At 29.0% G+C, this 14,767-nt stretch overlaps 4 protein-coding genes and 1 pseudogene across 5 annotated transcripts; 2 read left to right on the forward strand and 3 right to left on the reverse strand.

Moving 5' to 3' along the window:
• LOC113799572 (nose resistant to fluoxetine protein 6-like) lies at positions 1–3,201 on the forward strand. The gene is made up of 9 exons (XM_075820704.1): positions 1–404; positions 467–790; positions 848–953; positions 1,006–1,491; positions 1,547–1,715; positions 1,791–2,002; positions 2,060–2,186; positions 2,246–2,581; positions 2,646–3,201. Exons 1-9 carry the CDS (start codon positions 113–115, stop codon positions 2,874–2,876), a joined length of 2,283 nt encoding a protein of 760 aa, XP_075676819.1. The 5' UTR covers positions 1–112; the 3' UTR covers positions 2,877–3,201.
• Positions 3,202–4,066: 865 nt separating this feature from the next.
• Positions 4,067–6,409, reverse strand: LOC113799587 (very-long-chain 3-oxoacyl-CoA reductase pseudogene; annotated as a pseudogene).
• Positions 6,410–9,267: 2,858 nt separating this feature from the next.
• LOC113799583 (carboxypeptidase Q-like) lies at positions 9,268–11,109 on the forward strand. Its single transcript, XM_027350246.2, has 4 exons — positions 9,268–10,020; positions 10,076–10,127; positions 10,182–10,268; positions 10,331–11,109. Exons 1-4 carry the CDS (start codon positions 9,394–9,396, stop codon positions 11,002–11,004), a joined length of 1,440 nt encoding a protein of 479 aa, XP_027206047.2. The 5' UTR covers positions 9,268–9,393; the 3' UTR covers positions 11,005–11,109.
• On the reverse strand, positions 11,034–12,156 carry LOC113799616 (uncharacterized). 2 transcript variants are annotated; one of them, XM_027350281.2, is made up of 4 exons: positions 12,035–12,156; positions 11,713–11,969; positions 11,492–11,629; positions 11,034–11,430 (listed from the first exon to the last, which is right to left on the reverse strand). In XM_027350281.2, the coding sequence occupies exons 2-4, from the start codon at positions 11,950–11,952 to the stop codon at positions 11,125–11,127; spliced, it is 684 nt and encodes a 227-aa protein (XP_027206082.2). In that variant the 5' UTR covers positions 11,953–11,969; positions 12,035–12,156; the 3' UTR covers positions 11,034–11,124. The 2 variants fall into 2 exon arrangements, with proteins under 2 accessions (XP_027206082.2, XP_027206081.2); XM_027350280.2 differs by lacking the exon at positions 12,035–12,156 and having other exon boundaries at positions 11,713–12,019.
• A 499-nt stretch (positions 12,157–12,655) lies between these two features.
• LOC113799590 (cystinosin homolog) lies at positions 12,656–14,496 on the reverse strand. The gene is made up of 5 exons (XM_027350252.2): positions 14,153–14,496; positions 13,900–14,082; positions 13,475–13,835; positions 13,122–13,410; positions 12,656–13,065 (listed from the first exon to the last, which is right to left on the reverse strand). The coding sequence occupies exons 1-5, from the start codon at positions 14,338–14,340 to the stop codon at positions 12,812–12,814; spliced, it is 1,275 nt and encodes a 424-aa protein (XP_027206053.1). The 5' UTR covers positions 14,341–14,496; the 3' UTR covers positions 12,656–12,811.
• Positions 14,497–14,767: the final 271 nt, after the last annotated feature.

A 14,767-nucleotide genomic window follows, 5' to 3' on the forward strand; every position in this document is an offset into this window, starting at 1 on the left:
ATTTTGTTAAAAACTTAACCGAATTTTCAAGGATTTATTTAAATTATATTTTTTGTTAGAAAAAATCATTCAAATCGTTTGTTATTTTTTGAGTTTTTAATCATTTAGCAAAATGCAAATTAACATGATGAAAATTTTATCGGCCATAATTTTTTGTCAGATTCTTGTTTGTGAATCGGTGAATATTAATCATAATAATAATGAAAATAATGACACCGATTTATCCAGAGTTTTACAACAATGGTATAATAAATTCGATTTGTCCAATTTCGGACAGCAATTTATCACCTGGAATGATCGTTTGCAAAAATTATTATCAACTCAAACAAATGTAAGCCATGGCTGTCGACATGCATTGAATGAATATTTCCGGAATCCATTTCGACATAATTGGACTATAAAAAGTTGAGTGAACAACTCTAGATTCAGTGAAACGATCATTTTTTATTGTTTTCTTATCATTCAGTGTGGGATGCGAATGGTCATTTTCCATCCGGTATTCTTGAAGGTACCTTTTTTGAACCTGGAAATTTCGATGAATGTCTCAAAATAAAATCAGCGGATAATAATGATATTGAAGGCAAGTACTGTATAATGGAGATTAAATTACAAGACGTGGCCGATCCAAAGAATCCACCTTTACCTACAAATTTCAATAATGATGAAATGGAAACTTTGTATGAATCGATTCGATTCATATATAATTGGGAATCTTTTTCTGGCATCAACAATGGATTCTGTTTGCCGTCTAGTTGTAACGATATGGAAATCAACGATATTGTTACTGAAAGTAAATTTTACAATTATTTTTTTTCATTCATTACCATCTTGCTAAAATGAATATTAGTCTTTATACCAAAGGAATCGCATCTTCGTGCGCGAATGCGATTTTGTCAGGATCGAAAAACGCAGACCATCAATGTACCTGTGAGAATGGGCGAGAAAATAATTATGTAAGATGATGTCTCAACCCCTTCGTTTTTTAAATAACGATTTTCCATGCAGGACTATCTTTCTCGGTCATTTATTATTGCTACTAATTGCTACAATAATGGAATTATTTGTCAAAAGAACAGAATCGACTAGAGGCATGCTAGAGATTTTGAACTGTTTTTCATTGATTGAAAATGCACGAACATTATTTCGAATTAGTCGATCAAAGCAGCATGAATCGAATGGCGAAAAAACTCAATTCAAATTCATCCATGGATTAAGAGTTTTATCCATCTATTGGATTGTGTTGGCTCATGTCTTTCTATTCTATCCGTTTATTCGTTATGAAGATCTCGTGTCACCGATCCATTCGGTCAACACACGTTTCTCTATCATACGGAATATATTTGCACATTTCATCGTTAATGCTGGTCTAGCTGTCGAAACATTTTTCTTCATAAGTGGTGCACTTACCGTGTATACTGTATTGAATACTAATTTTGAACGGTCAAATCGATCGATTAATATTTTTACTTATATATGGCTTCGTTGGATTCGGTAATCTTTACTCGTAGGCCATTGTTATTGAAAATAATCAAATCTTTCATAAAAGTTTCACACCATCATTACTAGGTGCAACATGTTTATTACTATTATGGCCACGCATTGGACAAGGTCCATTATTTCATTCTGATTATATAGGATTCATTACTGAACCTTGCTACAAGAATTGGTATTTAAGTTTTGGTTATATAAGCAATCTATTTCCATCAGAAAAAGTGGTAAATACAAATACATTGTCATCAAGATTTATATACGCTTTCCTCATTTATTCAATTTGAATTAAATTTCCATAGTGCAATGTAATGCATTGGTATCTGAGTGCCGATTTTCAACTACATATCCTACTGTACATTGTTATCTATTTTTTCATGAAAAGACGATCATTGTTGAGCATCTTATATTCGATTATAATGATTGGCCTTGGATTTTTCATACCAATTATAATTGTTTCATTTGGATGGGGTTCAGCACCTAATCCATCTATTTTTTTGCATCCAAATTATCGGTAATCTAAAATTAATTCATTATTGAGCATGATAATAATTTAGGAATAATTAACAAGGTTTCCGATGGAACAAGTAGAACTTTTTATTTTTGCAACATGGAATCATTTGATACCCTATTTTGTTGGAGCATTATTTGGTATTTGGTTGACTCAAAGAAAACATCAAAACGAACAAATGTCCAAAGTATGTGCATTATAATAAATATCTAAAAGAAAGCAAAAGTAATGTTCATCAATTTTCAGTGGAAAAATTACCTAATATGGATTATACTTGGGCCATTATTCCTGCTGCAACCATTTGGTTCATATTCATTCGTTGATACGGACAAACCTGTTGATGATCCATTAATTTCTGCCATAATGTTTGGTTTAGTTAGATCCATTTGGTCATTAGGAATTTTTTGGTTATGTTGGCAATGTGTACGACGACAGGGTGGAATCATACAACGTTTTCTCGAAGCTGAAATCATGCAACCATTTAGTCGACTTTCATTTAGCATTTATTTGATTCATATTATACCTATTTGGCATTATATGTTCACCATTCGTCAATCAATCGAAATAAGTTTATTCAATCTGGTATGATTTAAAATCAAATTGGTTTAATAAATGATAATAATTATTGTTTTTTTTTCATCTTTAGGTATTCATCGGTCTCGGTTCTGCATCTATTTCTACATTATTGGCATTTTGTCATTATTGTACATTCGAACGTCCTTATGTTCGTTTGATTAAAATACTATTTGATCAATCTATTCCATCCACTAATTATAATAACAATGTGAATAATAATATTGAACAATCAGCAGCCACTTCTAACACTGTCATCGATATTGTCGAGATGTCAAACAAAGAAGAATCGAGAAAGCAATAAAGATTACAAAGACATTGTTATGCATCATTAAACATTCACCTGACTATCACATCAATCAACAAATCAAACGTGTCAATTTTTTTTTGTTTAACAAAAGAAAAATAAGAAATCTTTTAATGTGATTTCCATCTTAGATCATCATATCAAGAGTATAAATGTAAACGATAGTGAAAAACAGATTGACATTGTGAAATGACGTTATTTGCTTAAGTATCTATTATTGCATACATATTGACATTGGAGATTGTTTAATTATAAAATTGTAATTGAAAATTTCTAAATTTTGCTTAGGTAGGAGAAAAATAAAATTTTGATCATTTGATTAGCGATTGTGTCAATCGAAAAAAAATTGATCCGCTAATAATAGCTTCATGGCAAAAGCCATCGAACCGTCAATTCGTGTGTCTGTATTGCATGATAATAATAATTATTAAATTATTATCGACAATGCACGAATCCATGATGACCATCATGATTGATATGAAATACATTCATATTCCTAAATATAAAGTGCAATGTCAATGATAATTTCCATTTCCATTTTTTTAATGCATTTGTCATATGAGCTTGTAACTTTTTTTTTCGTTATTTTTTAAATAGATTAATGGATGAGATGAATAGAACTTGATGTTGTATTGTCGTGAATTTTCGTCAAAAGAGATTTGTGAACCAACTTTTAAAAAATGACAATGATTAGAATCAATATTAAAATTTCAAATGACGTTTTACGAATTTTGTTTTTTGTTTTTTTGGCAGACAATTTTAAAATGAACAAATGATATTGTTTTGTTTGACTTCCTTATATTTTACGTAATTAAATTTACGTATAATCATAGGAAAATAAATACATTTAAAAAAAGTGCATATTATCAAATAATGAATTGGAAATTGAATAGATTCTGGAAATCCCTGGAAATAGCAAAAAAAACATATAACATTTACATACTAAATAAGGTGACAATAAAATTATTGATTTCAATCGAGAAAAATACAGATACAGATGTATTGTGTTCGTGTTAAGAAAAAAAAATTTTGCTTGAAACAAATGAACAAAATCAATAATAAAACTATCAAAACAATTGAGATTAGAAACGTAATGCGAGCAATAAAGAAATGACAAATTGATTTTTTTCAATCTAGATAATAATGCATAATTAGTTTTAACATAAATATTTTTAATTATGAATTTGAAAAAAAACAATTTAATCGGGAAAAATACATTAATTAAACAATGGCAATACTTTTTTTTATGAAATAATCAATGTATATCCTGATCATCATTCTGAATATAAATGAATAATTTTTAAGCAGAAAATTATGATGATGATGATGATGATAATGATGATCGTTGATTGAAATACTTTTACGAAAATTTCATCAAACATAATGATTAAGTCCTTTACGTTTATAACATCCTTTACGTAATCGTTTCATACGATGATAAGCGATTTTTGTATTAAGATTATTACCAATAATAAATTTAACAATAAATGATTGAAAAAATGCTAAAACATTATGTGCAAAATATCCATATGTACGTGTTTCAACGCCAACCGTTTTTAATGCAGAATTAACAAATTGATCAGGCGATGGTATCATAAATGAAATTCTTGGATTACGTATCATATTTGTTGATACATAATATGGTAATACCGATTGTACTACAATACCACGATCACAATATTCCGAATGTAATGCACGAGAAAAGTAATCCATATAAATTTTCGATGCTGAATATATTGAAAGAAATGGTGTTGGAAATAGAGCTGAATATGATGCAACATTTATAATTATACCGGATCGTCGTGCTTCCATCATCGGTAATATAATATGTGTCATACGTGTAACTGATAAAATATTACAATTCAAAATGTTTGAAATGAATTGATCGGAATTCGGTATTTTGGTAAAATATTCCGGATATTTATAAGCCATACCGACATTGTTAACAAGAACATGTACATGACCATTTAGGGCATTAATTTCATCACCTATATTTTTATAAATTGTATCCAATGTAAAATCGACAGCCATTGTTTTCACTTGTGGACATTTAGGAAATTCATTGAGTATATCGGCTTTGCATTTATCCAATTTTTGTTGATTACGGCTCAAAAGAAATACACAATAACCTTTTCTAGCCATTGCTTTGGCATAAGCAAGACCAATACCATCGGTTGAACCGGTTATAATGGCCCAACTATCAGAACCTGGCCGCCATTTAGCACCGAAACCTAACATATAACAGATAAAAAATGTCCACAATGCTTGAATAAATTTGATGATCATCCATATGATGAACACTATGGCTATGATTGATAATACAATTATAGGTGTTGGCAGCGTATAGATATTGGGCAATTGAAATCCACTACGATTCCAGGATTCGATAAGAATATTTACATTTGTATCATCATTATTATTATCACTATTAACCATATGATGATAATGATCATCATCATTGGCCATCACAGCATCATTGACCATCATCGATGATATTGTTGTTGTGTTGATGTTGTCTATTAATTTTTTTGAATTTGAAATCGTAGAGTTTAATATCAACGATAATAATGGCGATTTAGTTGTTGTTGTCATCATGGTCATCGTTGTATGATGATGGCCATAATGTTCAAGATCACTATCATGATCTATGTTAGACAATAATGATTCTTCAGTATTTGTTGTCATGATGAAATTTTCTCACGGCGAAAAATCTGAATAATTTGAATAAATAAAATTAGTGTTACTGTTATTAATAATGATTTTCCAGTAATCAAAATATATAATTTTTTTTCTTGAAAGCCAGAGGCTTCAAAATTGTCATCAAAAAAAAATGATTTTGAAATGAATGAAAAAATATGGCTGTCGTCAGTTGTCAGATTTTAGTATTGTTTCGTTGTTAAAATCTGTTTATATACAAACAAACATGATGAAATAAACGAGCGAAAAAAAAACTTACAATAGAAGAATACACAGACAAAGACAAGATACACACACTCACACCACACACAAGGACACTAAATTTGGTGACGTTATTGAAAAACGATAAATTTAAAAAAAATTTCAATAAAGATAATAGAATATCGATAAAGAATAAACAAAAGAGAATATTTTGTTTGATGTTTCGGATGTTGTGTTCCTGTTTGACAATATATTGTTGATAACAAACTTTTTAATGAAAATTTGACAATGGTCAAGATTTGAACAATTCAAACATAATAAAGAATTCATGGGGAAAAAACAAATTCTAATTAATTTGATGAGATTGAACAAAATAAGATAATTAATCAATAATATAATCGGATGATTTACAAGTAAACGATGATAATTTTGAAAAATGAAATTAAAATTTCAATTAAATTTTGATCGTATCTGATCATTGAAAAAAATGATGCTGTAATGATTTTTATAATAAAAGTTGTCTGATATTTATTGATATAATTTTGGTTGATATATACACATTGGAGGGAAACACATAATGTTTAAACGTCAAAAACAAAATGGTCAGATTTCATTAAAATTAAGCAATCATACGTAACAAAACAAAACAAAAAATTACCACAATTAGAAATTAGAAATCAGATTAATCATGATATGTTCATAACTGTTGACTAGTTGAAATTACTTTTTAGGTTGATTTGTAGTTGATCAATTTTATGATAATGACGATTACAATGTATACGAATTTACGGAAATTTTTTTTTTTTTTTTGTTAACGAAAATATCGAATCATTCGCACTTATCATGAAACTTTTTGATGAATTGCACCAAAACAAAAAAAAAATTTCCCTATAACAAAGAAACGACAATTGATAAGCTTAATTATCAATTTATTACAAAATGTTTTTTTCCCTTTTATTTCATTTTTATTATGAAAACAAAACAAAAAAAAAATTTAACGACAAAGAAAAAAATGACCACCATAATTAGATTAAATCATACAAAAAATAGTAAATAAGTATAAAAATTCATTCAAATCATTAATAATGTAAATATTAATTCTATATAGAATTGATTCTTAATTCATTGATAATGAATGATTATGACGAAATTTTTCTTTCAATAAAAAAAAATACTGTTAGTTGCGTTGTATAATTTAGAATCATTCAACAATATAAAAATACTGTAAATAAATCGCTCATCGTTTTTCTTCGTTACAGAGAAAATGAATAAGTTATAAACAACAACAACAACAAAAAATGATGAAGTTTAAAACGATTATGAAACAACAACAACATTTTTTTTAAAAAAAAACATCACTAGAAAAATGATTTTTAAAGAAGGGAATATAAAATAAAAATGACTTGAGAATCAAATCACTAAATATGAATGGAAATTGGTCAAATAATCATTATGAAGAGAAACGAAGTGAAAAAAAATGGAAAAAGAGAAAAAAAAATGATGGAATCCATATGAAATTATATGAAATGATTACAAATACTTTACAATTATTGCCTGTAAACACACAGACAACGATAAATAGAGTCAAAAGATTTGAAATTGAATTTTTTTTTTGTTTCACCTTGAAACCGAATAAATTACGAATATACGAAAAAGTCTTTCATTTTCTCACATTTTATTTTCTCACATTTTATTTTCTCTTTCTCATTGATTTCGTTGTTCTATCCGTTTATTGAATGCATCATTTTTTTTACTTTGCTCTTTTATTTTCAATTTATTTGTTCAATTTTTTATATTATCAACGATTTCCACAACACACGTGCCCGAAAAAAAACAAGTTTTCATTAATTTCCGATCAGTTTTTTCTGTTTTTTTTTCTACATCACCATCCGCAATGTTCTAATGATGGCGTTCATATAATAGTTATCATGGATCGGTAAATGAATATAGTTTGAGAATACAAATGGAAAGAGAAAGAAATAAAAATAAAATTGAGCAATCCAAAATGAATGAATCAATCATTGGATCATCGTTCCCATTGTTTGCCCTGGGATGTGTATGTATGGAACTTGAGACACGCGAGACACTGACATTATCCACCTTTCTCTTTTTTTTCTTCTTTCTTTATATGTTTTGGCCATCAAATCAAAACAGGATTGCAATCCTGTTTTGATCATCATCGACAACAACCATGATAGTTTTTGATGGTCAATCGCAACCATTTTTTTTTCTCCATTTTGTCTGATTCATCCGATAATTTTCGAATTTTTCAAGGTGCACTTTTTTTTGTGTATATCTCTTTTTCATTTTCACTTTCTCTCATCAACTTTGTGAATGAAAGAAAGACAATGTTCTATAATCATCAATGCTAAATAGGTTAGGGACGACTAGATTTGTTGACAACAAATAATTCGATCCGGTAGTTGCTTTTATTTGGATTTTCATTTCTGTTTCTGTTGTTATGCTTCTCATCAAGAGAGATTCTCGGATAAATTCATTCATTGCTATTATTTTTAATGAAAATAATTTTCATTTTCAAAATTTATTTTTGGTTTTTTTTCGTTATTGTTGATCAAACATCATTATCATTATAGAGAAAATTTTCATCAAATAATGATGATGATCATTAAAATGACACGAAAATCAATTACGTCAATCATCTATTAGTTGATCATTGTCAAATAATGAAGGTCTAATGATTTTGTTTAAAATATGAATCCGGTAGTTTTTTTTCCAATTTAATTTCAACAATGATTGGCGGAATTTTCAAAATTAGAAAGAAAAAAATAATTTCAAAATACAAAAAAGTTTAAAAATTAAAGGTCGTTAATGATTTGGATGAAAAAAATGTCCATTTCTTTTATTTTATTTTTTTTCCACAGAAAAACAATCAATTTTAAATCAATGTATTAAACGGAAATCATTTTCTAATGATAAAGTTATATCGAAATAGGCTGGAAAAACTCATCTTAATGAAGTAGACAAAAAAAAACAAATTAATTTAATAGTTGTGATGATAAAATTTTCATCATGATTCGAATCAATTGATTACCAATTGGTCATTTGAAAAAAAATCAGCTTTCGGAAATGCTTAGTTGACAGTATTCGATGTATTTAATATGAAATGTGAAATTCAAATTTTCTTTTTGATAAATTAGAATGAATTCGCTCACTCATCATCTAAGGATACTTTCTTTATCATAAATATTGCTTGAGTAATCGAAAAAGTCAATTTTTAACCAAAAAATATGAATTTGTACTAAAAAAACAAAAAATTTTCTTCCTCATTTTCATTCATTTGATAATAACAATCAAAAAAAAATCATTTTATAGCTTTGTGACCAATTCGTATCGAACCTTTGAACTTAAGATTTTAATAATTTATTTCAAATTGATGATATTGATAAATATAATCTTGGAAAAATATGATGATTGTTTGTTGCTTATAGCAGCTGTTTCTATCGTTGTCATATGATTTAAAAACTATTGCATCAATCAGAATCGAAACCCATTTATGAATTAGACGATCAATCGTATATTGTCATAATTTGATTGATCTGTGTTCTGAATTTGATTCATTCATACACAGATACATTTATACAAACAAATAAACACAATGCGATCTTTATTTTTTTGCATCATTTGGGTTGTTGCTGTAGCAGCAACAGATTCCAATCCAGATGCAACATCCATATTTAATGGTGAAGGTTGTGCAAATGATCAACTGTTTCAAACACGAATTCGGCCACAAATTCAACAATTAGCCAGCAATGTACAACGTATCATCGATCATGTAATGAGTGCAAATGAATCCGGTCGTACATATCGACAATTAGCCGAATTCGTTGATCGTTTTGGCTCAAGATTAACCGGAACAAAAAATCTTGAAGATTCTATTGATTATATGATTGATTTATTAAAACAAGAAGGTCATGATAATGTTCATGGAGAACCAGTACAGGTTCCAAAATGGACTCGCGGTAATGAATGGGCTCGTATGATTAAACCAAGAGATAAAAAATTGAATATTCTTGGTCTTGGCTACAGTGAAGGTACAAATGGTCAAACAATCGAAGCACCCATTGTGGTTGTCAGAAATTTTACTGAACTTGAACAAAAAGCTGGATTAATACCGGGTAAAATAGTTGTCTATAATTTTAAATATGAATCATACGGTAAACAAGCTATATATCGACATAGCGGTGCAAGTCGTGCAGCTAAATTTGGTGCCGTCGCAGCTATGGTAAATTCTCATTTTAATTCTATTTTTTTCAAATAACGTAAAATTATGTTTAAAGATTAGATCATTGACACCTTTTTCGATTGATTCTCCACATACTGGAATGCAATGTAAGTGTGAAAAACAAGAAAAAGAAAAATAATTAATTTTTTGTACATGCGTAGCTTACGATGTAAATGTAACGAAAATTCCGGCCATTAGCATAACTACCGAAGATGCAGATCTGTTTCAACGATTTTCAGATCGAAATGGTAAGAAAATCTACTTTTCAATTTTATGGATTGATGAGTAAATTATCTTTCTTTGAGTTTAGAAGAAGTAATTGTTCAAATCTATTCGGAAAATCATAATGAAAAGGATAAAGGTATTTCCCGTAATACTGTTAGCGATGTGCGTGGTGAAAAATATCCGAATGAAATTGTATTGGTCAGTGGTCATATTGATTCATGGGATGTTGGTCAAGGTGCTTCAGATGATGGAGCTGGTGCATTCATTTCATGGAGAGCATTATCGGTAATTAAAAAGCTTGGACTACGACCTAAACGAACTCTACGGTCGGTTTTATGGACGGGTGAGGAATTTGGTTTGATCGGTGTTTATGATTATATAAAAAAACATCGAAATGAATTGAAGGATTATGTGATTGCTATGGAATCGGATATTGGAACATTCACACCGCGAGGCATCACATATTCTGGTAAAAATAGCACATCACAATGTACACTATGGGAAATTCTGCAATTGATGCATCCGATTAATGCAACAACATTGACCATATCAACCGAAGGTTCAGATGTTCAAGCATTCTATGAAAACGGTGTACCAATTAGTAGTCTAGATACGGCCAATGATAAATATTTCTATTTTCATCATACTCAAGGTGATACAATGACAGTCGAACAACCAGATGATTTGGACAAATGTCAGGCACTTTGGACATCCGTTTCTTATGCACTAGCTATGCTTGATGATCGATTATCTCGATAATTTTAAACAACTATTAGTGTCATCTATCGTTTTGTTTATAAAAGATTTATTTGTAACTTTTTTTTAGTTGAAAGAAAAATAAATTTTTGAGAATGCCTGTTTTAATTTTGACATCCTGAATCAATTACGTTGTGTCCAGGTAATACGAGTAGTTAATTGTCCTGGTTTATTGCCAGCCATAGCCAGATTAATTGCACGATGATTATCACCATGATTAACCAATTGATCGATTGTTAATGAGACACCGCCCAAGAAAATATTGTTGCTAGTACCCAAATGGTTCCAGACTTCGATAGCGACACGTGAATCACTGACTAATAAATAATTACCGGAACCGGTGCATACTTCATTCCAAATCGGATTGTTGGTATTGGAACGCACCTGAGTTGAACATGTTATACAATCTCGTCGATCTTGTATCGGAAGCTAAACGAAAAAAAGTGGCATTAATTAATTGTGAATTAGTTGAATAGAATGTCAAACTTACCGATATAGGCATTGAATTATTCTTGATACAAACACTGGCATAGGCATTAGCTTTTTCATATAACGATGCCGAAATCAATTCGATATCAACATGACCAACATGTTGATTATTGCCAACACATTGACCATTTCTGCAAACCTGATTTGTTCATTCAAATTTTTATTAGATCGATAATCACTGATATTAACTATGGGTTAGACAATATCAAGCTAGATACCTACATAATTGGTTCGGCCAACCATGCAAGTTCGACCTTCATTCATATTGTGACTATAAATTTTACCATGAATATTACAATCAAGAAGGCAATTATTGTTGAGAAATTGTGTACCAGATGGATCAACATCCACGTGATGTAATTGACGACATTGTTCTTGAGCTACTGTATCGGCTTGAACATTATCAAAAACGGACAATAAAATGACACCGATAGTTATGGTTAAAACGTTGTAAAATTTCATTTTCAAAAGTTTGTCTTCTTTAGAAAAAAAATTCGAAGAAACATTAAAAGTGAATCACATAGACCGATATTTTTATATATACCAGAAATGAAATTTTTATATTGAAAATTGTTATTGCAACAATTATTTTGATGAAAAAAAAACAATAAAGTGGTAATGATAATTGTTTTTAATCCTCTTGGATTATTTCAAATCATCACAGTAATCGATTAATGATAATGATGATGATGATGATTGTATTTGTGTACTTTTCATTAATTAATTTTCTGATATATAGAATGTAATAAAATAACAAAAATATGTCCTATGTATTACGATTAGCAACAAACAATGAGGACAACAATTGACATCCAAGGTAATATTACGCTAATCTAGACTATCCATTGTTGATATATTTTGATATCAATTTGAGTATAATAGAAGCAAATGAAAAAAAAATCTAGTGCTATCATCATAATCAACAAAATTTAATTCATTTAAGATTGAATATCATCATTGATATTTTAATACATGGATGTTATTTCAGAGTCGATATTGTGATACAATCATTTGGTTTTTTTCTGCCAATGAATTAAAAATCAATTATAATTATTATTGTATCCATCAATCAAAAACACTTCAGATAATTATCTTATTAATTGATCATCGCATACATTTTAAATGACATTGATACACATACACTTAGACAAATACAATAGAAAACTTTGATAGAAATGAATGGAAAATTTTATTTGTTGAATCAAAAATTCATAATTTTTATTTACATAAAATACTATTGAAATTGAAATAAAACTATTTAATTTCTGAAAATGTTTCAATGTCATTGTATATGGAAACAATTTTATATACAGGAATCTATTTATTTGTTGGAAGATGGTTTTGCCTGGACAAGAATCGTTGTCGAATCAAAATTACAAGGACTATTTTGTAATGAAATTGTTGAAGCTTTGATACTTGGACATTTTTCAATTGATGACGAAGAAGGTGATGATAATTCTGTTGTTGAATTGCGATAAAGAATATAGTGTTGAAATAGAAATATTAGATCATATAGAACCGATGCTAGACCAAGACCAAATTTAGGTAGATTACCTAATAATGTTCGCCAATCATCTGATAAAATTATATAGTTTATAAAAATGTATTCATTTCAATCGATTTAGTCATACCGTAATTATATGCTATTGTTAACATTTGTAACATTGAAAATGAACCACCGGTTATATCCAACCAAATCATCCAAATGGTCCAACCTGCAGTCGATTTTCGACGAAAATTAAAATAAACTTGTGGCATATATTTTAATGACGTGACCATCAATTTAACATAGGAAAAATAATATATCCATGTCAGCCAATTGATCACATTAAACCAGACCAATATGATTAATATAATACCGATTGTCCATACGGTCGCTTGATATAGTTTTGATATAAGAGCAAAACGTTGATTTCCTTTCTATATGGATAAAAAAAATATTTTAATATTTTCAAATTTATGGAAAATCCTGTTCAATTCAAACCTCATAGATAAAACATTGTATAAATGTAATGGATGTTGTGAAAGCAGCATGTAATCCATAAACAACATCATTCAATTCAACTGGAATTTCGCTTCGTGGAATTTTCGCCTCATATTGTTCTTGTATGACCGAAGAGAAATATAAGCCACAATTGAATATAGAATAATAAATGAAACCGGTAAAATGTAATATTGTATAATCAAAACTAAGGCCGATGACACTTTTTCGTCTATAATTAGTAACATTCTGTGGCCAAAATGATAATGACCAGATAAAAAAATATCCCCAACCCCAAAACAGACTAAGAATGGCCCAAAATTGACCACGACCAACTCGAACACGAGTAAAAGCAAATTTATCACTGAAAATCATTTGAATAAAAATTCATTGTATTACGTTTGAACATTTAAAATAAATGAAAATACCTTATAGTTGTATCATTGAATTTGAAAATGATTACATCATGACCAGGTCGTACTGCTGTTATATTAATTTGTATTCTATAGTTGTCGCTAGTTAATTGAATGGGATTAATCTGATGATCAAACGTTGAACATGGTGAATGTTCGCATATAAACGAAACATTGACTGGTTTTTCTGGTGGATTTCTGTGACAACAAATTTATTGGAAAAAAATTAAATGATTAGAACTGGGAATTTGTTTTAAAAAATTCTTACATTAGATAAACATAGAAAAAAGCCGTTTCATCTGCCAACATTTGTACATCGATTGGATCTGATTCAAGACTGTTATTAGTAGATTGTTCTTCACTTGGATTTTCATCATCATTAATGGATGGATCGGCTAATATGACAATGGTCAGTAAAGATAACCAAATAAATTTGACGAAATAATTTGTTAACATGTCCACTGTAGGTTGTTCACAATGTTGAATTTTAAAAAGATTTTGGATTTTGATTCATCAATTAGTGTATAATGAAACCCTAATAAGTATCCATTTAAAAGTTTGTTTTTTAAATATCTTATCATTCAATCAGTTGGGAAATGAGGACAGATTATCCATAGCTAAAATTATCGATAATCGTCAGATAACCCTCATAGATAACAGCTGTTGTAATAAATTTTTTTTATGATTTTCTTATGAAAATGGTTATTCAACGCAATTGAATTTAAGATATTTTTTGTTGTTGTTGTCGTTTTTATTAAGTACCGAAGGTCTCATGGTCATAAAACATGATTTGTTCTGAAATAATCATACCGGTCGTTAACAGATTACCATGGTGATATAATCAAAGAGTGAAAATAATTACTCTTTTAATTAAAAGTTGATT

This window comes from Dermatophagoides pteronyssinus, unplaced genomic scaffold, assembly GCF_027571235.1.
Source record: "Dermatophagoides pteronyssinus isolate colony J.1.1.1.1 unplaced genomic scaffold, Derpt_VIB-CSIC_2022.12 sq0007, whole genome shotgun sequence".
Lineage (NCBI taxonomy): Eukaryota > Metazoa > Arthropoda > Arachnida > Sarcoptiformes > Pyroglyphidae > Dermatophagoides > Dermatophagoides pteronyssinus.